The 27,840-nt window shown below is 35.3% G+C and overlaps 1 protein-coding gene across 5 annotated transcripts in view; it reads left to right on the top strand.

Moving 5' to 3' along the window:
• Positions 1–27,840, top strand: part of LOC135215449 (metastasis-associated protein MTA1-like) — a 234,983-nt gene that overhangs the window by 125,702 nt on the left and 81,441 nt on the right. For 4 of the 5 annotated variants that reach the window (XM_064250124.1, XM_064250123.1, XM_064250126.1 and 1 more), the window contains exons 9-10: positions 7,957–8,085; positions 9,297–9,347. In XM_064250124.1, the coding sequence (XP_064106194.1) occupies positions 7,957–8,085; positions 9,297–9,347 (180 nt within the window). The remainder of the gene's footprint in view (positions 1–7,956; positions 8,086–9,296; positions 9,348–27,840) is intronic. The other variant, XM_064250125.1, reaches the window with a different exon arrangement.

Below are 27,840 nucleotides of genomic sequence, written 5' to 3'. Positions count from 1 at the left end.
TTTTCACGTCCCTCTTCATCCGTCATCGAGGAAATATCTACGATTCATGATGCAGGGAAGGGTCTTTCAATTCAGGGCCATGTGCTTCGGCCTGTCTACGGCTCCTCAAGTGTTCACCAACCTTATGAGGAACGTAGCACGGTGGCTTCATCTGGAGGGGGTGAACTATCCCTCTATCTGACGACTGGCTAATAAGGGCAAAGTCAAAACAACAATGTTTGGAGGACTTAGAAACGACGTTGAATCTCGTTCGCTCACAATCGGACTGCTCGTGAACCTCGAGAAAGTCTCAGATGGTCCCCAGCCAAGACATTGTCTATCTGGGGATTCAGATGGATTCTCGGGGTTTTCGAGCATTTCCATGCAAGCAAGACAGAATTGCTCGAGGCTTGGAGAAAATATCAAACTTCTTAGGGAAAGAACGAAGCTCAGCGAGGGAATGGTTAAGTCTTCTGGGCACCCTTTCGTCGCTGGAGCAGTTCGTTTCCCTAGGGAGGCTCAATCTGAGACCTCTGCAATTTTACCTGCAAAGAATGTGGGACAGAAAGAAAGGGGATCTTTCGGATCAGTTTCCCATTCTTCAAGAAATAAAATTAGACCTGAGGTGGTGGTTAACCCCGCTTCAGAAGAACGAAGGCATATCCCTTGCGATTCGGAACCCTCTCCTAGTGTTGTTTTTCCGACGCCTCGGAAACGGGATGGGGAGCAACTCTAGGAAAGAAGGAAGTTGTCAGGAACTGGACAGGAGAACAGGTGTCCTGGCATATAAATGTAAAAGAACTTATGGCAGTTCATCTAGCCTTGAAATACTTGTTCGAGTCGGAGGTCAGAGGCGTGGTAGTCCAGGTAAATTCGGACAATACCACGGCTCTGGCTTACATCCGAAAACGGGGGGGACTCACTCGCTTACACTATACAAAGGATAGCGAGAGACCTCTTGATATGGGGCCAGAGGAACGCGGCACTGTATTGCTGACGAGGTTTGTACAAGGACAAAAAATGTCGGAGCAGACAGACTCAGCAGGAAGAACCAGGTCCTTCCAACAGAGTGGACCCTACACTCCGAAGTCTGCCGAAAGCTCTGGTCTCTCTGGGGGAAGCCTCAGATAGACCTGTTTGCCACGTTTCTCTCCAGAAGGATAGACAAAACTTTTGCTCCATCTTTGTTAGAAGATCCAAGAGCAATAGCGATAGATGCTTTTCTCATGGACTGGTCGGGCATAGATGCCTACGCTTTTCCCCCGTTCAAGATTCTGGGGAAGTGTTAAAGAAAGTTCCGTTCCTCGGAGGCGACGAAACAAACTGACTCTAATCGCCCCATATTGGCCCGCTCGAGATTGGTTCACAGAGGTACTGGAATGGACGGTGGACTTCCCCAGATCTCTTCCCATGAGGACAGATCTGCTCAAACAACCCCACTTCGAGAGATATCACGGAAACATCCACGCTCTCTCCCTGACTGCCTTTCGACTATCGAAAGACTTGTCAGAGCGAGAGGCTTTTTGCGAAAAGCTGCAAGCGCAATTGCCAGAGCCCGCAGGTCCTCTACTCTGCGGGTCTATCAATCGAAGTGGGAAGTCTTCCGTAGATGGTGTAGGTCGAAGAAGCTGTCCTCTTCCGATACCTCTGTGACCGAAATTGCTGATTTCCTTATCTTCCTTAGAGAGGAATCACGTTTAGCTGTTTCTACCATAAAAGGTTATAGAAGTATGCTCTCGGCTGTATTTAGAAACAGGGGCCTTAACATAGAAGACAATAAGGATCTCCATGATTTGATAAGATCCTTTGGTACTACAAAGTCTAAATCCTTTATCACTCCAAGTTGGAACCTAGATGTGGTCCTCCAGTTTCTCTCTTCGAATACTTTCGAACCACCTGATATGGCATCCTTTAGGGACCTCTCGAGGAAGTGCATTTTTCTCTTGACCCTCGCGACGGCCAAGAGGGTCAGTGAGATACATGCATTAGACTCTCGGGTAGGTTTTAGAGGAGATTCTGCTGTTGTCTTGTCTCTTTCCAACCTTTGTTTTTGGCCAAGAATGAGAATCCTTCTAAGCCTTGGCCCAGAAGTTTTGAAATCAAGGGCCTCTCTCCCCTTGTGGGTAGAGAAACAGAACGGTCTCTCTGTCCGGTCAGAGCACTGAAGTTTTATCTGAAGAGAAAGAGTCAACTTCAAGGTTGTAATCAGAGCCTATGGTGCGCGGTAAGGAACCCGAAGAGGCAAATGTCGAAGAACGCATTAGCATTCTTCGTAAGAAATGTGATAACGGAGGCTCACATGAAATGCCAAGAGGAAACATTTAAGCTGCTTAGGGTTAGAGCACACAAAGTCCGTGCAATTGCAACTTCCCTAGCCTTTAATAGAAATATGTCAATGAAAGACATATTAGCAGCAACATATTGGAGATGCAACTCTGTATTTGCCTCCCACTACTTAAAAGACGTCAGAGTGACTTATGAAAAGTGTTTTTCTCTTGGACCTTATGTATCAGCGGATACCGTGCTGGGACAGGGAGCTGGTACTGATCCTTAAATAATATTGTTTTTAACTAAAAGATTGTTTGGTTTTGAGTTTTTTATGGTCGTTTGAAAGGATGTTGGGGGGATAACTCATTCAATCGTAGTACTAACCCCGGTATTAGGATCAGGTGATCGGGATCGGTGTTATGCTCCTTAATGATGCCATATGGCAAGGTGTTTTGTCATGTAAGTGGATAGGACCCCCCCATTGACAAAGATCCTTTGGTTCTGTCGAGTAAGTGTGGATAAGACCCCATCGACAGACCATCAAGAATTTCTTAGCATGAGGTCACTACCTCGCTGAGGCTCTTGAGGCGATGTAAGCTCCTAGGCAGTAGCCATGAAGTCTTTCGCCGACACAGGTAGGAACCAAGGTTTCTTATATTTTTGTACCTACACGTATGTTTTGTTCCCTGTCTATTCAGTTAATTAGCTGTCTCTTACCCTCCGCCAAAGGTGCCAATCAGCTAAGTATATATCTGCCAGGGAAGTTGAATGTATAAAAATGATATTGTCATGATACAATAAAGTTTTATACATACTTACCTGGCAGATATATACTATTAAATGGCCCACCCAGCCTCCCCTCAGGAGACAGGTGGAAGAGCAAATCTGTTTTAGAAAATGGGATGGTTCCTAGTTCTGCCACCCAGCAGCAGTGGCGGTAGATCACCTGACCTACCTGTAGCGTGTGCCGCGAAATTCGAATTTCTGTCGGGGACGACGGAGTCTATAGCTAAGTATATATCTGCCAGGTAAGTATGTATAAAACTTTATTGTATCATGACAATATCATTTTACCAATAAACCAAACCTAGTACATCAGTGACTGAATGACAGAGTTATGATGCTATGGGGAAGGTATTATGATTGGTGTTGTCATTCTCCATTATTTCAATACCAATATTGAAGACCATCCTCATATGTTTATACAGAGATGCTGGTGTGATGTAGACAAGTTTTCAATGTCATCATCATCCTTTGGAGCTTCTCCCTCCATCTCACCAGCAGCCATCTTGTTGCCATCATCGCCCTCTAGCTACTCCCATACATCAGCCTCGGGAATGTTGTCAACCCTTTTGTTGAGTTGGGCACAGAAGTCCTCCTTGTCAAAGCTGTGGAAGTTTATCATGCCTCATCCCCACTCAGTCAAGTTCCAAGTGTACATCATGGTTATAATGATGAAGTCCTTACAAGCATCTGCAAAGTTATAGATTGCAGATTTCAGCAGGTACTTTTGTAGATTCATGGGAGTCTTTTCCTCATGTGTGTCCAAGGCTTGCTCCCTCTGCTTGTCCTTAAACACCAAAATAACCACCTCCTGGAACTTCCAGCAAGATATCTCTTTATTGCAACAGTAACACTGTGGGTCATCAATTGAATGAGTGCAGTTGTAATAGGAGGCAAGAACATGACCATGATATGTGTGGCCTTTGTCACCAACTGGGTTTTGTTTGGATGTGTAGGCACATTGTCCACAAGAAGCAAAGCTTTCACCCAATGTCTTGGAATTCCGAGGTTTTAAGTTTGATGATGAAAAAGCTCATCATTTAAAGTTATGAAATAAATTGGAAATGATCTTGAAGATGAACCAAGCTTTCACTGAATGATATCAAATCACTGGGAGATTATCCATCAACCCATAAAGGTTGCTTTGCATGTCCAGCTCTGCCCACCAGAAATATTTGCACAAAAGGCAGACATTCATTGCTTCAAAAGCTGTCAACAGGGCAGATCTTTTCCTTGTCAGCCAAGGTATTAATGGATAGGGGATTGATAGAATATACTAGTTTTGTCAGCTTTGTAATTGTCTTGAAAGAAGTCCTGCCTTTTTCATCAAATCTTTCACCATCTTCCAAAATTCCTCTATTCCCTCTTGGGAAACATCCAAAACTTTGCCATGACTCTCACAATAATTCCCACTAAGGGCTTTTGCCCTTCACACTAACTGACTTCAACTAGATCAATGGTTAACGACTATTGAAAAAAGAAATTAAAAAATCTTATCACTAATGGAGATATAGTAGTACTTATTCATAAGAGGAATGGAGATGCTTACGTTTGCATGACTGTGACAATGCTAAACAAGATTATAGCCTTGCTGGCTGCTTCATGAGATGAAACCTCTGCCAATAGTCTTTGTGTGTTGCATTTAGTCATCCTATATATGCAGAAAAAGACATGTAGGCTCAAAAGATGGTACCGATAACTCGCCACTTACTTTGGTTCAAAATACACATTTTCACTTAACCCTTTAACGCCGATTGGACGTATAGTACGTCAATATAAAAAAGAATTTTGTAAAAATTCGTGGAAAAATAGTTATAAGCCTACTAGGCGAAAACTTTTGAATCACGTTCCTTGGGGGATGCTGGGAGCTCACAGATCAAGGTGTTGTTTTGTTTACAATTGTTACCCAGGCGCGCAAGCACGAATTTCTTTCCTCACACTAAAAAGCATGAGCGACACATCTCAGAAATCATTTCGTCACTTTGACATAATTTTTGCACCATTTTATATTAGCTGTTACATGGAGTATTATATATGAAAATGTGCGCAATTTCATGTAGAATACAACTAAAAACAACTCATGTTGTAGCTTTTATCTGTTTTGAAATATTTTCATGTAAATATTGATGTGACAAAATTTCAACTTTTGGTCAAGTTTGACTACCAAAATGTCGAAAAAAGCAATTGTAAGCTAAAACTCTTATATTCTAGTAATGTTCAATCATTTAACTTCATTTTGCAACAGATTGGAAGTCTCTAGCACAATATTTTGATTTATGGTGAATTTATGGAAAAAAACAACTTTTTTCCTTACATCCGTGCGGTAACTTCCGAAAAAATCATAAATTTTTTCGTCTGATTGTCATAATGGTTGCACCATTTTAAATTAGCCGTTACGTAAAGTTTTATACTTGGAAATTTGCGCAATTTCATGAAGAATACAACTAAAAACAACCCATGGTTGTAGCTTTTATGAGTTTTGAAATATTTTCTTATAAATAACGACAAGTGCCAAAATATCAACCTTTGGTCAACTTTGACTCGACCGAAATGGTAAAAAAATGCAGTTGTAAGCTAAAACTCTTACATGCTAGTAATATTCAATCATTCACCTTTATTTTGGAACAAATTGGAAGTCTCTAGCACAATATTTTAATTTATGGTGAATTTATGAAAAAAAAAAAAAATTTTCCTTACGTCCGTGCGGTAACTTCCGAAAAAATCATAATTTTTTTTGTCCAATTGTCGTAATGTTTGCACCATTTTAAATTAGCCGTTACATAAAGTTTTATATATGAAAATGTGTGCAATTTCATGTAGAATACAACAAAAAGCAACCCATGGTTAGAGCTTTTATCAGTTTTGAAATATTTTCATATAAATAATGATAAGTGCCCAAATTTCAACCTTCGGTCAACTTTGACTCGACCGAAATGGTAAAAAAACGCAATTGTAAGCTAAAACTATTACATTCTAGTAATATTCAATCATATACCTTTATTTTGCAATACATTGGAAGTCTCTTAACACAATATTTCGATTTATGGTGAATTTATGGAATCTACTTTTTCCATACGTCCGCGTGGTAACTTCCGAAAAAATCATAAATCTTTTTGTCCAATTGTCGTAAAGTTTGCACCATTTTAAATTAGCCGTTACATAAAGTTCTATATATGAAAATGTGCGCAATTTCATGTAGAATACAACCAAAAACAACCCAAGGTTATAGCTTTTATCGGTTTTGAAATATTTTCATATAAATAACAATAAATAGAAAAAATTCTTACTTCAGTCAAAATTAACTTGACCGAAATGGTCGAAAATTGCAATTGTAAGCTACAACACTTACAGTCTAGTAATATTCAATCAATTGCCTTCATTTTGCAACATACGAGAAGTCTCTAGCACAATATTTCGATTTATGGTAAACTTTTGAAAACGGCTTTTTTTACGTCTGCACGTTACGAATTCATGCATCATTTTGTGATGATATTTTCTCGGTGTTGCCTTGATCGTTTTACAATGTGTTATATACCAAAATGATCACAATTTAGTGTACAATACAAAAAAAATTAACTCTTTAGCTTTAACTGTTTTGCTCACAGCGCGATTTGTATACAATTATATATGAAAAATTTTTTTTTTTGGCCCTGTGATATATCCCAATATTTATATATGATAATGATATTTTTTTTTATTTCTGATGGTTGCATGCCAAACTTCAGGCAATGAGAAGAGAAGGAGCCAAAAATGAACTCTTAATCTTAAAAACTAAGCGTGCTGTGATTTTTCGAAAAAAAAAAACATTTTTTCCGCTTCGGCACTCACTCGCGAATGCTGCCGGCATACGGGAGACGATTTTTAAAATACCGCTTCGGCGTTTAATGGTTAACATAGGTTATGATTGGAGGAGATATTTATTTACTCTAATTCCTTAGTAACACAGGTAAGAAGATGCAGCAGCATAAAGGAAAATTTGTATGTGTATCTGTGATACTGATGAATGATACTGTACTATACTATACATTCCTTATCAGTATCCATGAGAGATCCTTATATTCCTTATCAGTATCCATGAGAGATACATTGCCTCAGAACTTAACCCACCTGTTATCATAGCTATGTGCATATGAGAAAATGTGGAGAAGTCAGTGGGCCAGTAGCACAAATTATAAGGAGAGCAAAGAGAATTAAGGTAAGGTGATGATGATGGATAGTGAAAACTTGTGCCTTTTATTTTGTGTGTACTCATGACACATTTCTTATCAGAGCCTCCCCAAAAAGGGATAGTTCCCACTGTCTCTATCCTAAAACCCTTGTATGCAGTCCCCTGGTTATCGGTGATCCAGTTTTATGGCGTTTTTCAAGTGACAACGATAACTGAATTTTCAGCGTTGATAATTATCGCCAGTTTTAGGTTATCAGCAATTTTTGGTTGTCATGCCATTGGGAACTAGCCTCTCTCTCTCTCTCTCTCTCTCTCTCTCTCTCTCTCTCTCTCTCTCTCTCTCTCTCTCTCTCTCCAACAGCCCAGTAAGCGGGGACTGCCCTAATTAGCAAACCATTGCTTCATATGGTGAAGTTATGATCTTTTTACACAATTTCCTTTTGCACAGCCTTAAGAACATATCCTTGCATAAAAGGAGAGTTATTTTGATTTATTATATTTTGAGGGGAAAGTGTCAAAGCGTCATCATTGTTCATAGGATTGGAATCGTAAGAAGTTTTAGAATGTCTTCCATAAGTGAGAGATAGACATTCATGCAATTGCTATTAGTAGTTAACTAACATTAGAAGTGCCTTTAAAATTATTATTTTTTTAACAGTTAAAAATTTCTGAATTAATTTTGTATAAGGTAATAAAATTATGATTTAAGATTTTATATGTTGAAAAATTTTAGTTCATTTAGTATTGTTATATTACAGCAACCAGTAGCAGTCAGTGGTATGCCTGGGGTCCATCACATTTACAGTGCCGTCTTTGTAATAGCTGTTGGCAGTATTGGAAAAAATTTGGAGGATTAAAGCTTCCTTCACGTATTGGTAGAGAAGAAGGTCAGTCCTCTGTTATGTTTTCATTTAGTTTAATTGAAGCAGTAAGTTTTGCAAAGCTTCTTACAAGTAATATTTTTGGTAATAGTTTTGTAATGAGTTGCTTGTGCTCTACTTACTTGGTGTTATGAACTGTACTAACAACATTTCTTTCATTTAATAAAACTAACCAGTTATTGCTCTGGGTCATAAAGTAAGGCATTCTGAAATGATGTTGCAAGTATCTAAATATCCATTTGCCACATGTGATAAAAGACCCCATTTTTACTGTTAATATATGTAAGTTATGCCAGATTTGATGATTATTGGATAAGATTTACACTGGTTTACAGGTGTAGTGTATTGTTGAAGTTTCATTTTAATTGGGATTGTAGATTGAAATGGTTTGTAGCTAAATAGTAAACAAGCACAGTTTGACCTTTAACAGAATTCCTTTGATAATTAAAAATGCACAGTTGCCGTTAACCAATTTCCTTATTTACAATCTGTGTGTGTTATATACTTCAATTTTTTTGTTTTTGTAGTTATGTACAAAACTAGTACAATTAAATAGGCATTTTGTGAGAGCCTTTATACGTAATAGATAATACATATATATTCATGCATTATTTATTTTACCTGAAGTAGATAGCATTTTAAGAAAACTGTAAACCAGTTCTTTTGTGTTAGCTGTTATGTTGGAGTATTTAGAGTAATTAAAACATTTTTATGAAGACCTCCTAGCCAAACCAAAGATATGTCACATTATTAAATTACATGTGGCAGATGCCATTTATAATTACATTGGTTGTTTATACATTTTATAAATTTGATTTCATGTGAAAGTGATACTGTATTCTCTTGCTGTTTTAGTTTTGCAGTTTACTGAAATGTTAATCAAGTTGTGTCTAGGTTTCAGCAGCGAGTGCAGTCATGTATACCTATAGCTATTTTTTAATAAACCGATAGAAAATCTTTTAACGAGTGTCAGTAAGGTTGTTAATAAAAAAAAAACATTTTCACTTTAGTGCAATTTTGTGTTTACTGATTTTACGTACAATTGCTAATTATGGTCAAATCACCTTGGGGTATGTCATAATTGAAAATGTTTTTTTTAACCAGTTTGAGTTTTGCTTAAATTACATTGTTTATTATCTGTGGGTCTTTCCTGTGGGAATGCAACTTCTCTTCTTTATTTTGACTCCCTAACCGGTTCCTCTCTCCAACCACCATAGCTGATATTGACAGTGAAAGTGGCAGAAAAAGTGCTGATATATTTGGGGAAGGTGAGCAACAATGGGTGTTACTCTGTGCATGATTGTGACCTAAGATGGTGGCTAGTTATTATGGCTATAATTTTATTATTAAACCAGGAATTGTATTTTTTTACCGTGTTCTTGAATATTTTCACAGTTGCATATTTGCGAACCGTTAACAAAAGTACCATAATTGCTTTCCTATGTTTTTATTTTAGTGTCTGAGGGGTATGTTATTTCTTCAAAAATACATGTTGTAACAGTGTAACCTTTCATGATTTCATACCTTAACTTTGCCAAATTTGGTAGTTACGGAGACTATCAAGTTAATGAACTGGTTATTTTGACCAGTTTTCATTTTTAAATTTTTTTTTACTGCAGTCTGCCCTTAATTTTTCATCATTTATAAGTTTATGTTCTGTATTTGGTTTAGTTATTAAAAACATGATGCACCTAATTTATCATAGATTATAGAAGCTTTAAAATTTTAATAAGTTGCTTATAGAAGCAATGGTAAGTTATTTTTCATACCATCTTTGTGTAATTTTAAGAATCTGTAAAATGAAATTTCTACAATTAATGACAAAGAAAATTAATATTACTGTGTGATGTGTGAGGTACAGTGCATGGTAATTCTTTTTATATGGTGTAGCAGAAGGTAGATGCAGTGGCTCAAAGCTTCCATCAGGAATGTATTCTAATATTGTGTGACATCAAAACTGCAATAGGTCCTGATTCTCATTTTTTATGCTGATAGAATTTGTAAAACCCCAGTAAAAGTGGCATATGGAGTTTGTTTCAAATTCTTTTGGGTGTTAACTACATTTTTAACCATGTATGAACAAAACAAGGTGTTGTCATTTTGTACATCTATTTTTTTTACTTCATTTAAAATTCTAATGCTGAATTATTGGGAAAATAATTTTTACTGAACATAAATTAACCAAATCTAAGTATAATAGTGACAGTAAAATATTTATCAACAATTGAATCAGACCAGTGAGCAAAAATCCATGTTTTCATGGGCCAGGCCTTTGTGTGTGCCTTACAGTGATGACAGGCTTCTGTACAGCATAATGGGTAGCATATAATAAAAACCATGTAAGATAATGTCATAATTGAAAAATGTATTGTAGAAGTGAGTGTAGAGTTGTTTTAATTTTGATATGGAAAATAATGATTATATAATACTGTGAAAAATGCAGTAAAGGTATGTGGTAATAGATCTTCCTTCTAATTATATTCCTGTTTAACAAGAAACCTATCACTTGTAATAGCCCAGCTTAGTGGTCAACTAATTGGCAAGAAAATGGTAGTTGAATTCATTTTGAAAGCAAAGGTAGTTTACAGGCAGGTACCTTCATGTGCTCCTCAGATCCTGGTTTTAAAATATCCAAGTGGGTCACTTGTCGTATTTTTTTAATTAATTTGCTTTACACACTATTCCTGAGGTTTTTTGCTGCATTTTTCCTTTAAAAAATCCTTAATTCACAAGGTTTTTTTTTTTTTTTCCCAACAGCAGTTTTTTTTTTTTTTTTTTTTTTTTTGCTTGTGTAACAACTGTAATGTATAATGAGGGGGTGTAGTTCCTATTTAACTCTTACGCCGAAGCCCTAAAAATCAAAACCTCTCCCGTATAGCCGGGTCCGGTTTGGAGTGAGCGCGGAAGCTGAAAAAATAATTTTTTCAAAAAATCACAGCGTGCTTAGTTTTGAAGGTTAAGAGTTCATTTTTGGCTCCTTTTTTTGTCATTGCCTGAAATTTAGTATGCAACTATCAGAAATGAAAAATAATATCATTATCATATGTAAATAATGCGATATATGGTAGCGAAAAAAATCAAATTCAAACATAATTGTATTCAAATCATGCTGTGCAAAAAACGGTCAAAGCTAACGAGTTACTTTTTTTTTCGTTGTATTGTACACTAAATTGCAATCATTTTGATATATAATACATTGTAAAACAATAAAAGCAACACCGGAAAAATATTATCACAAAATGATGTATGAATTCATAACGCGTGGACGTAAAAAAATGTTTTTTTCAAATATTCACTGTAAATCTAAATATTGTTCTAGAGACTTCCAATTTGTTTCAAAATGAAGACAAATGATTGAATATTACGATACTGTAAGAGTTTTAGATTAGAATTGCAGATTTCTACCATTTCGGACGAGTTAAAGTTGACCGAATGTCGAAATGTTTATATATATATGGGAAAAGCTACAACCTTCAATTATTTTTTATTGTATTCTTCATGAATTTGCGCACATTTTGATATATGAAACCTTAAAACGGCTAATATGAAAAGGAGCAAATATTAGGATAATGCGATGTACGCATTTCGGAGACTTGCGGCCGGGAATCGGCGCGGAGTGAAGTGAATATATTTTTCAAAAATTCACCATAAATCACAATATTGTTCTAGAGACTTCAAATTTGTTTCAAAATGAAGATAAATGACTGAATATTACTAGGCCGTAAGAGTTTTAGCTTACAATTGTGTTTTTCAACTATTTCGGTAGAGTCAAATTTGACCGAACGTGGTTTTTTTTTCTATTTATCGTGATTTATATGCAAATATTTAGAAAAAAGAGAAAAGCTACAACCTTCAATCATTGTTAGTTGTATTCTACATGAAATTGCGCACATTTTCATATATAAAACATTATGTAACAGCTAATTTTAAATGGTGCAAACATTTTGACAATCGCACAAAAAAAATTCAGATTTTTTCGGAAGAGTTACTGCGCGGACGTAAGGATTTTTTTTTTTTTTTTTTTTTTTTTTTTTCCCATAAATTCACCATAAATTTAAATATTGTGCTAGAGACTTCCAAGTCGTTGCAAAATTAAGGTAAATGATTGAATATTACTAGAATATAAGAGTTTTAGCTTACAATTGCGTTTTTCGACCATTTCGGTAGAGTCAAAGTTGACCGAAAGTTGAAATTTTTGCACTTAACGTTATTTATATGAAAATATTTCCAAACTGATTAAAGCTACAACCATGGGTTGTTTTTAGTTGTATTGTGCATGAAATTGCGCACATTTCCATATATAAAACTTTATGTAACGGCAAATTTAAAATGGTGCGAACATTAGGACAATCGCACGAAAAAAATTTATCGGAAGAGTTACCGCGCGAACGTAAGAAAAAAGTTTTTTCATAAATTCACCATAAATCGAAATATTGTGCTAGAGACGTCCAATTTGTTGCAAAATGAAGGCAAATGATTGAATATTACTATAATATAAGAGTTTTAGCTTACAATTGCGTTTCTCGACCATTTTGGTGAGTCAAAGTTGACCGAAGGTTGAAATTTTGGCACTTATCGTTATTTATATGAAAATATTTCAAAACTGATAAAAGCTACAATCATGAGTATTTTTTTGTTGTATTTTACATGAAATTGCGCACATTTTCTTATATAATACTTCATGTAAAGGATAATTTAAAATGGTGCAAAAATTATGTCAAAGTGACAAAATAATTTCCGAGATGTGTCACTGAAACTTTTTAGTGCGATAAGAAAGAGATTCGCGCTTGCGCGCCTGTGTAGCGATTGTAAACAAAACAACGCCTTGATCCGTGAACTCCCAGCATCCCCCAAGGCGTGGGATTCAAAAGTTTTTGGCTGGCAGGCCTATAAGTATTTTTCCGCGAATTTAAAAAAAAACTTTTTTGAGTCGACGTATGATACGTCCATTCGGCATACGGGAGACATTTTGACTCGTCGTTTAATACGTCCATTCGGCGTAAGAGGGTTAAGAGCTCTTTAGGTAAAGTGATTTTCAAACTTAAACAATTGGTAGATGGTTGGAAGAATTCTTGCAAGTACTTTTTCCATTTGCTTTGAGGGAGAACGTTATTCCCAGCTAGTGTTAGGTTTTGCCTCTGTGCACTTTATTTGGTATTTTTTTATTGTTTTACTTTGTTAATTGATGTCATTAGGACTAACTGAAGTTGACCACTTACCTAGTTTTGTTTTCTAAGGTAGCTGTTTGTTAGTTTTCCACCTAACTACAAGGAATTTTTATAGAAAATTACTTAGTAATTTTTTGAGAAGTAAGTCTGTTCTTCCCAGGTTACTTAGCTTTTCTTATTGAGTTTTGTTTATTATTATTATATTATTATTAATTATTATTATTATTATTATTATTATTATAAACCTCCCTTACTTTTCACAGGTATTACTGTGTCAATATTTGTACCTTTCCATGTTTTTTTATAACATACTGGATGTTTTCCAAACAGAAGCTCCTTCAGTGGTTGACTGTTGAAAATTGTATACCATATTTTCTTTACCCTAGACAGAGACAAGAAGATCCTGTTACAACTCTAAAGAGAACCAGGATCAGAAGTAGAGAATCCATGTGATGGAATCAAAGTTATATTGATACAGGAGGCTTGACAAAAGCAGTGTGATTTTCTGTAGCCTTAACCAAAGCTATGTGAGTCGATAGATGTTGGACTAGGTAGGTGATGGTTGCCATCAGAGCCATGGTTATGCCAAGATCCAAGACTAGGAATTCCAGTATCAGGAGAGCTGTTTTTATGTTGGAGGCATTGACCAGAGTCCATTCATCAAGTAGCTTAAGCTAAGCCCATGTAAAGGGATGAGGTTATGTAGATATACAGTAAAGTGAAATTCAGACTCGAAGATTAAACTGAAGGCAGGAACCATGATTTGGACCTACGAGAATAGCCCCTTAACTAGCGAGTTATGAGCCAAAATGGCATGGGCATAGGTTTAAGATCAATGTGCTCATTTTCTCCCATATGTCTGCCCAGATTGTATTTCATTTGAGAAAAGATGGGAAGGCACTAGTTGCATAAACTGGTCAAGAGCATAAAAATCCATTTGCTGTCACAGGGCTAAGTCTCAAGAAACTTGTACTTCCCTAATAAGTGTTAGTATCGAACAAAATCAGGAGAAAGTTTTAATTATATTGAAGCGGGTGCTGTGTTACCATGGATGCTCCTATGGCAGAACAGGATAGCTCCCTTCAGTGAGCTGCTCAGCTGGATCTGCAAGGATTTTCACCTTGGAGTGGCAAAAGAAACCTAATAATATGTGTTAGTTGCAGAATTGCTGATAGATTCATCCAGATGAGAGGATGTGTTTCACACCTACTAGTTTTCCATGGTCTGTGCTGTTTTAAACAGTAAACCTCAAGGGGCTTGTGGCAGGAAAGGTCCCCAGTCCATGGTTCACCCTCATTAATTTTTTATGCCAGACTGAAGATTAAATTACCTATACAGTAGGATAGGAATTTGGGATGTTCCAGCTAGCAGTAACTTACTTTTAGGTCCTTGGGCTCTTGATTTGAAAGTGGCAACAGAGATCTTTCTGCATCTTCAGTAACTTCTATGGCTTTAGAGACTGACACGACAGAGTTCTTGCAACATTCCTGGCAGGTGCAAATTGGCAGTAATGGACATGTAAGAGTAATGTGTGCTTTGATTACTTGGTAAATCCAAATCTAAGAGATTATTTCTTGACACTTTGGTCTTACATTGGTGCATTACATAGAAGTTTTTGTGATAGTTCCTATAAAGAAGAGAGGTGCTTCATTGAAGGACTTCTCAGACAGGTGTCCATGCCAGATCAGAATATTTATTTGTTCCGATGCGAGATACTTACCTAGAACTATTCCAGTGGAGATTCTTTTTATGAATGCAAACCTCTTCCCACATTTTCTGATCTTGGAGTCTGCTTAATCTTGGCAGCACTTTATCTGCCAGTGATAAGAGGCAGGAGGACATACCAGTGACCAGTACAGTTTCATATTTAGGAATAGGCTGTAGATGAGAACTCTTGCAAGAAGACTAGGTGGCCTTTCAAGCTAAAAGAACACACAGGGTAGCATAACCCTTTGCAAGGGGAGGAGGAGGCTAGACTAATATTTCCCCCATAGACAATGCTTTCGCCAGTATGAGGATTTGTGCTTTCTCCATTGTGAGGATTTGTCTCTAGACTGTAGCCATAGTGAACCTGTTGGTAGCCAAGCCTTGGGTTGCACAGGTGATCAGGGAATGTTACTGTTTTTATTTTCGACTTGGAAGGGGTATTGGGTTCCCACTGGTATCACAGCATTTAGTTACAGAACTTAAGACATACTCAAGTTATTGAGCTTTGAACAAGGCAGTTAGGGTGATGCTGGAAAAACACTATGAATAGTTTTCAACAAAACTCTGGTTGCCTGTGTGTAGTTTTGAATTCAAGGTTGTTAACAATAGTTGACAAACCTGTGCATGCTCCCTTCAGAATATTTCTCTGCTTTGAGGTGGGTCCTGTAGTGAAGTTGTCCGTGATTAGATTAAGCCACCACAATTGGTTTATTCACTGGTACTTGGAAAATCTGGCAAAGTATCCATTTGAACTTAAGGCCAGGAAACTCTGGGTTTGACACTGGAGGTGGTCTCACTACTGGCTATTACATTTTAGCGCTATATGTTGAGCTATACATGCACAAAGAGCTGAAACTGAGGTGGTCTTGTGTTGTAGTTAACTGTACTGCAAAGTGGACAACTAGAACCAAACCACAGCACCTAGACCCTACACTGTGTACTCTCTCTTATTTCATATCAGAATGAAGAAGGCAGAGAACTTGAGGACATCAGAATTCATATCAGACTGAAGAGGGCAGCAAACTTATGGAAAGGTACATCAAGGCTTCATTCATAGCAAAAACTTAATTTAGTTTTAATTTAGGGTACATGGAGATACTGTACAAGAGGTTGAATTCAACCTAACCGGCAGGGCCGATTGTTTTGCTTGAGTTTAATATACCCAAGAGACCCATCATTATCCTCTCCTTACAGCTTCAGACATATTATGGTTATGTGCCTCATGTCAGTTGCAGTAAGTGCTTTCGTCGACCCTCTAGTAATATGGAACTATCCATGGTATGAAGTGGAAATGGTGATTAGGGTTTGAGGGTTTTTGTTGCAAGAAACACAACTTTAGAGAGGAATTCTGTTATGTATTCAATCTCTAGATGAAAAATGGATCATCATAAATAATAATTATGTCTAATACAAGTATTGGGCTGGGTGTAGAATAATGTAATTAAAAAATAAAGAAGGAGCATATGCAGTCACCTACCTTGATATTTTTTTTTTACTAGAATTAGTGTTTGTTCAATGCGTTGCCTACAAATTGGATTGCATGAAAATACTTTCTTTGAAAATTGCATTGCAGTGTGTATTTAATGGAAAGATCACAGCCCAATGGTATTTTGTTGTAACTAAAAGTTTTTCTAAACATACCAGATATGTGTATTTCACATGCCCTCTGATGTCAGTATAATTCAAGTTGATTCATGAATGAAAAAAGAAATAAATGCAAGTTGATTTGTTGGTTGCAATGATAGTGATTGTCTTACCAAACTTATCTTTTGGGAAAGTTTCAGCTCACTAACTGAAAATTAATGAGTCTTAATATTGGTTTTTGTCATTTTAAATATCTGCGTCTTGTTTTTGGTTTGCTAACATCTTCAAGGGGTTATCTGCTTATTTTTATACCAATTTTATATGATAATTATCTCATTTCATGGTTTTCTTCCATTTTGTCTTGAAGATTGAACTGATCCTCATTTGTTTCATCACAATCCTATTAATTATAAATTTCCCCAAGATTTATGTTTGAAATGTTGAAATGTTTCCAAGTTCAGTCTTTCAGAAGAGAGAGAGATATATAGTCTTATTATGACTCCATGTATGTCTCCTACAGTAATTTCACGTCTTATTGCCTTGGTGGTTGCGTGCAGAGAATTTGTGTATTGGCTGATTGATAGTTTATATTTTCATTTCCATCATTCTTCATTTTATATAAACCTTTTTTACTTAACCTTTTTTTTTTTTTTTTAAACGCCGAAGCGGTATTTTAAAAATCGTCTCCCGTATGCCGGCGGCGTTCGTGAGTGAGCGCCGAAGCGGAAATTTTTTTTTTTTTTTTAAATCACAGCACGCTTTGTTTTCAAGATTAAGAGTTCATTTTTGGCTTCTTTTTTTGTCATTGGGATATATGACAGCGCAAAAAGAAATTTCATATATAATTGTATACAAATCGCGCTGTGAGGAGGACAGTTAAAGCTAATGAGTTATTTTTTTCCGTTGTATTGTACACTAAATTGCAATCATTTTGGTATATAACACATTGTAAAACGATCAAGGCAACACAGAGAAAATATTATCACAAAATGATGCATGAATTCGTAACGCGCGGACGTAAAAAGAAGCCGTTTTCAAAAATTCACCATAAATCGAAATATTGTGGTAGAGACTGCCCGTTTGTTGTGAAATGAAGGTAATTGATTGAATATTACTAGACTGTAAGTGTTGTAGCTTACAATTGCAGTTTTCGACCATTTCGGTCGAGTCAAAGATGGACGAATTTTTTCTATTTATCGTTATTTATGTGAAAATATTTCAAAACTGATAAAAGCTACAACCATGGGTGGTTTTAGTTGAATTCTACATGAAATTGTGCATATATAAAACTTTATGTAACGGCTAATTTAAAAGGGTGTAAACATTACAACAATCGGACGAAAAAATTTCTTTTTTTTTTTAGAGACTTCCAATTTATTGCAAAATAAAGGTAAATGATTGAATATTACTAGAATGTAAGAGTTTTAGCGTACATTTGCGTTTTTTTACCATTTCGGTCGAGTTAAAGTTGACCGAAGGTTGATATTTTGGTACTTATCGTTATTTATATGAAAATATTTCAAACTGATAAAAGCTACAACCACGGGTTGTGTTTTGTTGTATTCTACATGAAATTGCACACATTTCCATATACAGTAATACCATGGGTTACGAATTTAATCCGTTCCAGAACCTGCTTCGTAACCTAAAAAATTCGTAACCTAAATGGATTTTCCCATAAGAATGTTATAAAAAGCAAATAATGCGTTCCACCCGACCATGAATGACCATTTCAATTCATATTTTTCCATTTATTTTTGTTCACTAAGGTTGAAAATTCGTGTAGGAATTACATAAAATTATAAAATTGAAGAATGAAATTAAATATAAACACTAGATTTAATATGCATGCACAGTAAAACCTGAACTTTACCTTTGGAGAGTGTGGCTGCTGGCTTGACGGAGACGGGAGGAGGGGAAGGGGGAGCAGGAGAGGGTTAGGGCTTTGGGGGGGAAACCTCCCTCCGTGAACACTTCTGGAAGACTTTCTGGTTCTTTCTCTCGAGAGCAGCGTTCACTACCATCACTAATTTTATTTGATGCTTTACTGGCTTTAATTTCTTCCTTTTTCTTCAAAACAGTGCAGATCGTTGATTGCGACCGCTTGAAGAATGCTGCAGTGTCTTTCACGCGCTCGCCTTTATCATGCATTTGGATAATTTCCTTCTTCATTTCGACCGTAATCATCTCCTTTCTCATGCTTTCCTTCTTGCTGCTTGCCTTCGTCATCTTGGGAGCCATTGTCTTTAGTATTTGGGTAATAGTAACTTATAAGCACTATCACGGAAACACAACACGTGCGCAAATCACTAAGCAAATTTGAGAACGTATCACGGACAGATGCGTTCAATCTTACCACCAGCGAGATAGTGAAAGAGTTATGGTTTAAAAAGGGTCAAGGGTTGCGTGGGAGGAAGTCACGTGACCCTCGTTAAGTTTTAGCCAAAAAAAAATGCGTTCGCAGATCCCATGCTCATCTGATGTCCGATGTAAACAATGCAGGCGGCCTCCCATGATGGAAATTCGCGCATTCGTATTCCAAGTGAAATTCGTATTCAAGAATGATGGCATCACTTCGTAAGTTAAAAAATTTGTATACTAATCGGTTCGTAACCCAAAGTATTACTGTATAGAACTTTATGTAATGGCTAATTTAAAATGGTGCAAACATTACGACAATTGGACAAAAAAATTTATGATTTTTTCTGAAGAGTTACCGCATGTACGTAAGGAAAAGGTTTATTTCATAAATTCACGATGATTCGAATTATTGTGCTAGAAACTTCCAATTTGTTGCAAAATGAAGGTAAATGATTGATTATTACTAGAATACAGGCGGCCCGTGGTTGACGGCGCAATCGCTCAACGGCGAATCAGTTTTACGGCTGTCGTCAAAAATATAAATTAAAAAAATAAGGCATTTTAAAGGTATATTTACGGCACAATTTTCAGTTAACAGCGCCACTAGCGCCGTTGTCTAACGAGTTCATACATTTGTAGAAATGCCGTTCATACCATAAAGGTTATGCAAATTATATTAACAAATTTTATTGAGAGTTCTTACGTAGGTATTAGGGTAAAATATATCCCTCTGACACTGTTCTATGCCGAAAATATCATGTTACATAAGTGCAAATTTAGCTATGGATGTATGATACAAAGGCAGCTTTTGAAACTGCCTTTCACTTTATCACATACAATGTTTTTTCATATTCTTTCTTGTGAGCCGCCTCCTGCCGCTCTTCCGAAAATATCCAGTTAAAAAATGTGCAAATTAGCGATCGATGTGTCGATTTTATAAATGTTATGCTTTTATGTTTAAAATGTGTATGAAAATTTATTACGAATAGGGTATTTTTATTTCTGTGCAGAAATATGATAAAAAGGCAGCTTTTGAAACTGCCCTTCAAGTTATCGACTACAATGTTTTTTTCATGTTCATTCTTGTATGCCACCATCTGCCGCTCTTCCGAAAATATAGAGTTAAAAAGAGTGCAAATTTAGCGATCGATGTGTCGATTTTTTAAATGTTTATGCTTTTATGTTTAAAATGAGTATGAAAATATATTACGTAAAGGTATTTTCATTTTTGTACATAAATAAGATACAAATTAAAGCAACCTTTGGATACAAATTAAGGCAACCTTTGTAACTACGCTCCACGTTGTCAGAGGGTGTTTTTTCATGTTCGTTCTTGTCCGCTACTGCTATGAAAAATGCATGGTGTTATTTTATCAATTATACATCTTTTCCATAAATCCTTTAAAAAGTTATACATTATTTCACTGTATCCAAGAATATTGTATGTATTCTCATATTATTGTATTATAAAATACTATGGCAAATTTAAGCCAGTATTCCGCGGAGCGGCCAATGTTGTGGTTTGAGATCAGCTGATGAATACAAGTTTGTTTCACCATAATGCAATTCTGAGCGAATTCTCTTGCTTCTAGTTAGCATAAACAAATATTCAGATACTTGACTTATATGAGACAACGTTATTTTTCCTTACACAACGTGTTTTTAGGTGGAAATATTTATTGAATGTCTCGTGAATGTGAACTACTTTTTTTTTTCGTTAACAGATTACTTTGGCGGCATGTTTATTGTGTAAAAAATTATGTGATTCCATTCGCAATAATCATTTATATCATCGTAATACGAACTTTACGTTATTTATCTTATATCGGCATGAAACCAACAGTAAATGTGTTCTTTCAAGCACAGTATTTTGATTTAAAATGATTTTATCCCAATTTTATCTACGGTTGTGCTTGGTGGCATACATTTACTGCAGTTTTATCCTGGTTGCCGATGTACGATAATAGTCATTAGTAGCTTGAACAGTTTTCCCAGTTTCAGTTATAACTAGGTTTAAATTTAACAGTATATTTTCCGATTGATCTTTGATCTATATTGATCTTTGATCTATAGCGAATAAAGTTATTACATTAAGATATCTCAGTTCTGTTCTATACATAACGCCATTTATAACAACTACGGTAATAGTGTACTGTAGTACAATGATTGAAATACAAGCCAAACGGATGTTATCCAGTTCGGTTGTACTTAGAAAAAAAAAGTTGTTTCTCGTTCAGTTGTTCATGGCTGTACATGTTCACGCAACGAGTATAACGTTAAAACCATACTTTCATCATTCTCTTTTGCTGTTATTGAACTTATGTAACTGGAAGATGGATAAAGTTAGGCCATTGTAATTTGATCTCTCATAAAATCGGACTATCGTAAGACTAACGATCGTAACTTGCACACTACAGCTACCTGTACACTGTATAAACTTTATTATATCTTTACATACTCTAGACACCCAAAGGATTAAAGGCAGGCTTTTCTCACTTTACAGTATTTACAATGCTATAATGTTCTGTACATTAAATTCTATAGTACTATACTGCATAAATATAATTTTACTTATTGCGCCATTGTGGGATTACGGCGCCTTTGACTGGTCTAGAGTTTTGAAATAAGGTGTGCGGTGGCCGTAGGCTTTAAAATTGCTTAGCGTCGAAAATCACTTTGCGTCAGCGGGCAGGAACGGAACCTCTGCCGCTAACCGAGGGCCACCTGTATAAGAGTTTTAGCTTACAATTGCGTTTTTCGACCATTACGGTAAAGTCAAACTTGACCGAAGGTTGAAATTTTGGCACATCGTTATTTATATGAAAATATTTCAAAATGATAAAAGTTACAACCATGAGTTGATTTTTGTTGTATTCTACATGAAATTGCGCACATTTTCATATATAATACATACTCCATGTAACGGCTAATATAAAATGGTGCAAAAATTATGTCAAAGTGACGAAATAATTTCTGAGATGTGTCGCTGATGCTTTTTAGTGCGAGAAGAAAGAAATTCGTGCTTGCGCGCCTGGGTAACGATTGTAAACAAAGCAATGCCTTAATCCGTTAGCTCTCAGCATTCCCCAAAGCGTGTGATTCAAAAGTTTTCCCTAGTAGGCCTATAACTATTTTTCTGCGAATTTAAAAAAAAAAAAACTTTTTTTTTTTCGTTAACGTACCATACGTCCAATTGGCACCCAACAGACAATTTTCGTTGACGTTTGATATGTCCAATCGGCATTAAAGGGTTAATGTTGTTCAGTAAGTGGGAAAGCAGTGATTTCTACATAGTATAGCAGCCACTTTGCCAAGATCATCTATGGATCACCAGGTGTTTTGATTCTTTGATTTTTATATAATTTCATGATTCAATGGATTATTTAGCTGAAACTTTTACATTTATAGGTTGTCTAAAATAGTTAACCATTTTGCTTATGACGTTTATAAACAATTACGTCTGTGGGCAGTGGCAATTACTTGAGAAGTAAATGTAAAAATAGTTATACCCTATTTTGTTCAAAAACATTTCTCCGACAACTTTCAAGGTAGACCGCTCAACTTGTTTCAGTTTGCAGCAGAATAATTCGTACAATGTCATAGAAATTATGAGATAAGAGAAAACATTCTCTCTCTCTCTCTCTCTCTCTCTCTCTCTCTCTCTCTCTCTCTCTCTCTCTCTCTCTCTGAATGACAAAGTAGTCGTGTTTTCCCCAATAAAAGTGCCATTCACCTGCGTGGTATGTGCAGAAAACTTAATTTTTTTTTCTCTCCAATGATGCACAAATCTGACAATTTTCAAGGTAGGCCTCAATTTTGTTTCATTTTTACAGCAGAATGAGTTTTCTGCACAAAAGCATGGAAAGCCCCTGAAAATAACAATATGTGGAATAATGTGTAGAAATTATGTAGCTAGAAAAATGAGTAGAAATTATGAGATGTACAAGAAAACTACGCTCCTCCCAGAAAAATACCCCAAAGAACTATTTGTTATATAACTATATTAGCCAAATAAATTATGTAGTTTTTGCTATGCAAAAGTAGTATTATACCAAGGAAAATATAAACAAATTAATGACTGAGTAACATCACATTTTCTATAAAATAAGTGGCACACAGTCTCTCTCTCTCTCAGATAAAAATATAAATGACATAATTATATCATAAAAACCTGAAACTATACAAAACAAATAAACATGTTATATATGTTTAGAAAATATCAGGAATTTTCTCTGAAAATTATTCACATCTTGTGTGTGTGTGTGGTTTTTTTTTTTTTTTTTCCTCCCATCCAGAAGTCATGAATATGTGAAGATAGCTGTTGGCTAGTTAGTGCTTAGAAATGTAAAATTGTGACCACAAGGTCAGAACAACCTTCTATAGTTGCTTCCGGCACTAACAGGTACTTGGTCTTGCTATGCTACCTTTGGTAGTATGCTAAAAAGTTTTTTTTAATTATTCGCGGAAAAATAGTTATAGGCCTACAGTAGGGCCTCGTTAATCACGGGGGATAGGGGCCCAGAAAACCCACCGTGATAAGTAATACCCGTGTTATCCTGGTACCCCCCCCCCCCTGAAAATTGCTTTAAACCGCCTACTTTAATAATTAACCCACCCAAGACCACTATTTCAATGTTTATAACTGCCTACTTTAGTTCAAGCACCAAATATTTCTTCAACTATCACCTTAAACTAAATTCAAGACAGTTTCAAAGTTTTCTTTCCTATCTTCAATTTCTCCTGCATCAGATCAGCAAACAAAATTATAATTACCTAACAATTCCTTTCTATTTTCATGATTTGGCTGCTGCACCAAACTAAAAGTACATAGTATATCTATTTCGTGAATGAACATATTTATGATAAAAAAACATGATTTACTGTAATGATTACAGCACCCAACTATAATATTAACGTATAAACAGCAAAATACAGCAATACAAATCTAGTTTTGTCTTTTGTTTAAGTTTAGAATCAGCTGATGGACGTTTATTACCGAAAGAATTATTTTGGAAAACAATTGTTGCTAAAAGAAACTAATTTATTAATGTTATTATTATTATTATTAACTTTGTACATAATAGTTTATGATATTATGATACAGTAATTCATATTTCATTGAGAGAGAGAGAGAGAGAGAGCAGCTTGTGACGAGAGTAACTTGAATAGCTTGAGATAGCAGCTTAGGACGAGAATAGCTTGAGAGAGCAGCTTGGAAAGCAATTGTTGCTAAAAGAAACGAATTTATTAATGTTATTTTTATAATTATTAACTTTGTACATAATAGTTTATGATATTATGATACAGTAATTCATATTTCATTGAGAGAGAGAGAGAGAGAGAGAGAGAGAGAGAGAGAGCAGCTTGTGACGAGAGTAACTTGAATAGCTTGAGATAGCAGCTTAGGACGAGAATAGCTTGAGAGAGCAGCTTGGGACTAGACCATGACTATCTTAGCTCGAGAATAACAATGAAATATGTATTTTAAATATCTTATGATGATAAGAAATGAAACATGGATAGTGATAAGATATTCTCTTGTATACTGTTATAATATGTGATAATCATTGAGTCAACTATAAAAGTTGTATTGAAGCCCAGTTTCGTAAATCACAGAAAGAATAAAAATATGGCAACATATTTCTATTCTTTCAGGGACCATCTTGTTCTTTTATTATGATAATAATAGATCAGTATCATAGTTTTTTTTCTGTAAGTGATGAGAGAGAGAGAGAGAGAGAGAGAGAGAGAGAGAGAGAGAGAGAGAGATTTTGCTATTTACTTTCATAGTATTTGAAAATTTGTGAATGAGTTTTATTCTAAAAATGCATTTAGTCATGAAAAGAAGAAGAAAACAGTAATTAGCGAATCTTGCCCTATGATAAAATTCGTGATTTCATTAATTTTCCGGAATATACGTAGCATTTGGGCTTCACAAAAAAAGTAAGTAAAGTGATTTATGACAGAGTTTAGAGGATACTTACGTAAAAATACATCGGTACTTTGTAGAACGGTGACGTCATGGTGGTCATATGTATTTTTTTCGTGAATAAATATACATTTATGATAAAAAATAGTTACTGTACTACTTAGTACCATACTGTAATATTAATGTAATCACATCAAAATAAAGTAATCATTGTTCATTGTAGTATACTGTAAACATTTAAAGTTATTTTTGTCTTTTGAAAAATGGATTCCCCAAGGAATTATTCCTTGAAGAGGCTTTTTATCATGAAGATATGCCAATAATATATAAGATTTGCGTTTTATTATGAATATATGACAATAATATATAAGGTAAAAATGGTTTTATTACGTTTACGCTTCGTCGCCGATTGCAAACAACATACGATAATCTATGACAATTATCGTTTGTATGACTGCAGTGTTCAGAGAAGTTGATTACGTTATACCAAAACAATAATGAAGTTTGAATTGAAAATTTATGTTTTCCTAAATTTTATTACTACTGTAATTAAACTACTACTATTAACATTTCTAAAATGTTAAGAATGATAAAGGTGCTGTGAAGTGTAAATCAATGTTTACATTTCTGCTGGCCACTCCATTACAAGTTGATGTCAATGATGTGGAATTATTCCATGAATAGGCTATATATTATGAAGATATGCCAATAATATATAAGGTGAGAATGGTTTTATTACCTTTATTGTCAGTTAATATCATAATGTGAATCTGTTCATGCACTTGTTGGTTATCGGAACCGGACGAGGCTTAGCCTACCACCGACAAGCCCGCGATGCTGTGATTCATACCAGCAATATATAGACTAAGTGGTCCAAGGAAAAACCCGTGATTAACTGAATCCGTGATTGCTGATCCGTGACTAAGCGAGGCCCCACTGTACCTGGTAAAAAAAATTTGAATCATGCGCCTTGAGGGATGCTGGGAGTTCACGGATCAAGCTGTTGTTTTGTTTACAAGCTTTACCCAGGCGTGCATGCGCAAATTTCTTTCTTTTCTATCTAAAAAGCATCAGCGAAACATCTCCGAAATTATTTTGTCACTTTGTCATAATTTTTGCACCATTTTATATTAGCTGTTACATAGAGTTTTATATATAAAAATGTGTGCAGTGTCATGTAGAATACAACAAAAAATAACCCATGGTTGTAGCTTTTATCAGTTTGAAATATTTTCATGTAAATCACCATGAGTGACAAAATTTCAACCTTCGGTCAACTTTGACTCAGCCGAAATGGTCGAAAAACGCAATTGTAAGCTAAAACTCTTACATTCTAGTAATATTCAATCATTTACCTTCATTTTGAAACAAATTGGAAGTCTCTAGCACAATATTTTGATTTATGGTGAATTTTTGGAAAAAACTTTTTCCTTACGTCCGCGTGGTAACTGCCGAAAAAAATCGGAAATTCTTTTGTCAGATTGTCGTAATGTTTGCACCATTTTATATTAGCTGTTACATAAAGTTTTATATATGAAAATGTGCGCAATTTCATGTAGAATACAACTAAAAACAACACATGGTTGTAGCTTTTATCAGTTTTGAAATATTTTCATATAAATAACGATAAGTGCCAAAATATCAACCTTCTGTCAACTTTGACTCGACCGAAATGGTTGAAAACCGCAATTGTAAGCTAAAACTCTTACATTCTACTAATATTCAATCATTTACCTTTATTTTGGAACAAATTGGAAGTCTCTAAGCACAATATTTCGATTTATTGTGAAATTTTGAAACAACTTTTTCCTTACGTCCGTACGGTAACTCTGCTGAAAAAATCGGAAAGTCTTTCGTCAGATTGTCGTAATGTTTGCACCATTTTATATTAGCTGTTACATAAAGTTTTATATATGAAAATGTGCGCAATTTCATGTAGAATACAACTAAAAACAACACATGGTTGTAGCTTTTATCAGTTTTGAAATATTTTCATATAAATAACGATAAGTGCCAAAATATCAACCTTCTGTCAACTTTGACTCGACCGAAATGGTTGAAAACCGCAATTGTAAGCTAAAACTCTTACATTCTACTAATATTCAATCATTTACCTTTATTTTGGAACAAATTGGAAGTCTCTTAAGCACCAATAATTTGTTTCGATTTTATTGTGAAATTTTGAAACAACTTTTTCCTTACGTCCGTACGGTAACTCTGCTGAAAAAATCGGAAAGTCTTTCGTCAGATTGTCGTAATGTTTGCACCGTTTTATATTAGCTGTTACATAAAGTTCTGTATATGAAAGTGTGCACAATTTTATGTAGAATACAATGAAAAACAACTTGTGGTTGTAGCTATTATCAGTTTTGAAATATTTTCATATCAATAATGATGTGCCAAAATTTCAACCTTCGGTCAACTTTGAAAAACACAATTGTAAGCTAAAACTCTTATATTCTAGTAATATTCAATCATTTACCTTCACTTTGCAACAAATTGGAAGTCTAGCACAATATTTTGATTTATGGTGAATTTATGAAAAAAAACTTTTTCCTTACGTCCGCGTGGTAACTCTGCCGAAAAAATCAGAAATTCTTTCGCCAGATTGTCGAAATGTTTGCACCGTTTTATATTAGCCATGACATAAAGTTTTATATATGAAAATGTGTGCAATTTCATGTAGAATGCAACAAAAAACAACCCTTGGTTGTAGCTTTTATCAGCTTTGAAATATTTTTGTATAAACGATAAGTGCCAAATTTTCAACCTTTGGTAAACTTTGACTTAACCGAAATGTTTGAAAACTGCAATTGTAAGCTAAAACTCTTACTTTCTAGTAATATTCAATCATTTACATTCATTTTGCAATACATTGGAAGTCACTAGCACAATATTTTGATTTATGGTGAATTTATGAAAAAAACTTTCCTTACATCCGCGTGGTACCTCTGCGGAAAAAATCAGAAATTCTTTTGTCAGATTGTCATAATGTTTGCACCATTTTATATT

Source organism: Macrobrachium nipponense, chromosome 5 (assembly GCF_015104395.2).
Source record: "Macrobrachium nipponense isolate FS-2020 chromosome 5, ASM1510439v2, whole genome shotgun sequence".
NCBI classification, from domain to species: Eukaryota; Metazoa; Arthropoda; class Malacostraca; order Decapoda; family Palaemonidae; genus Macrobrachium; species Macrobrachium nipponense.
This window is presented reverse-complemented; position numbering and strand designations above follow the sequence as displayed.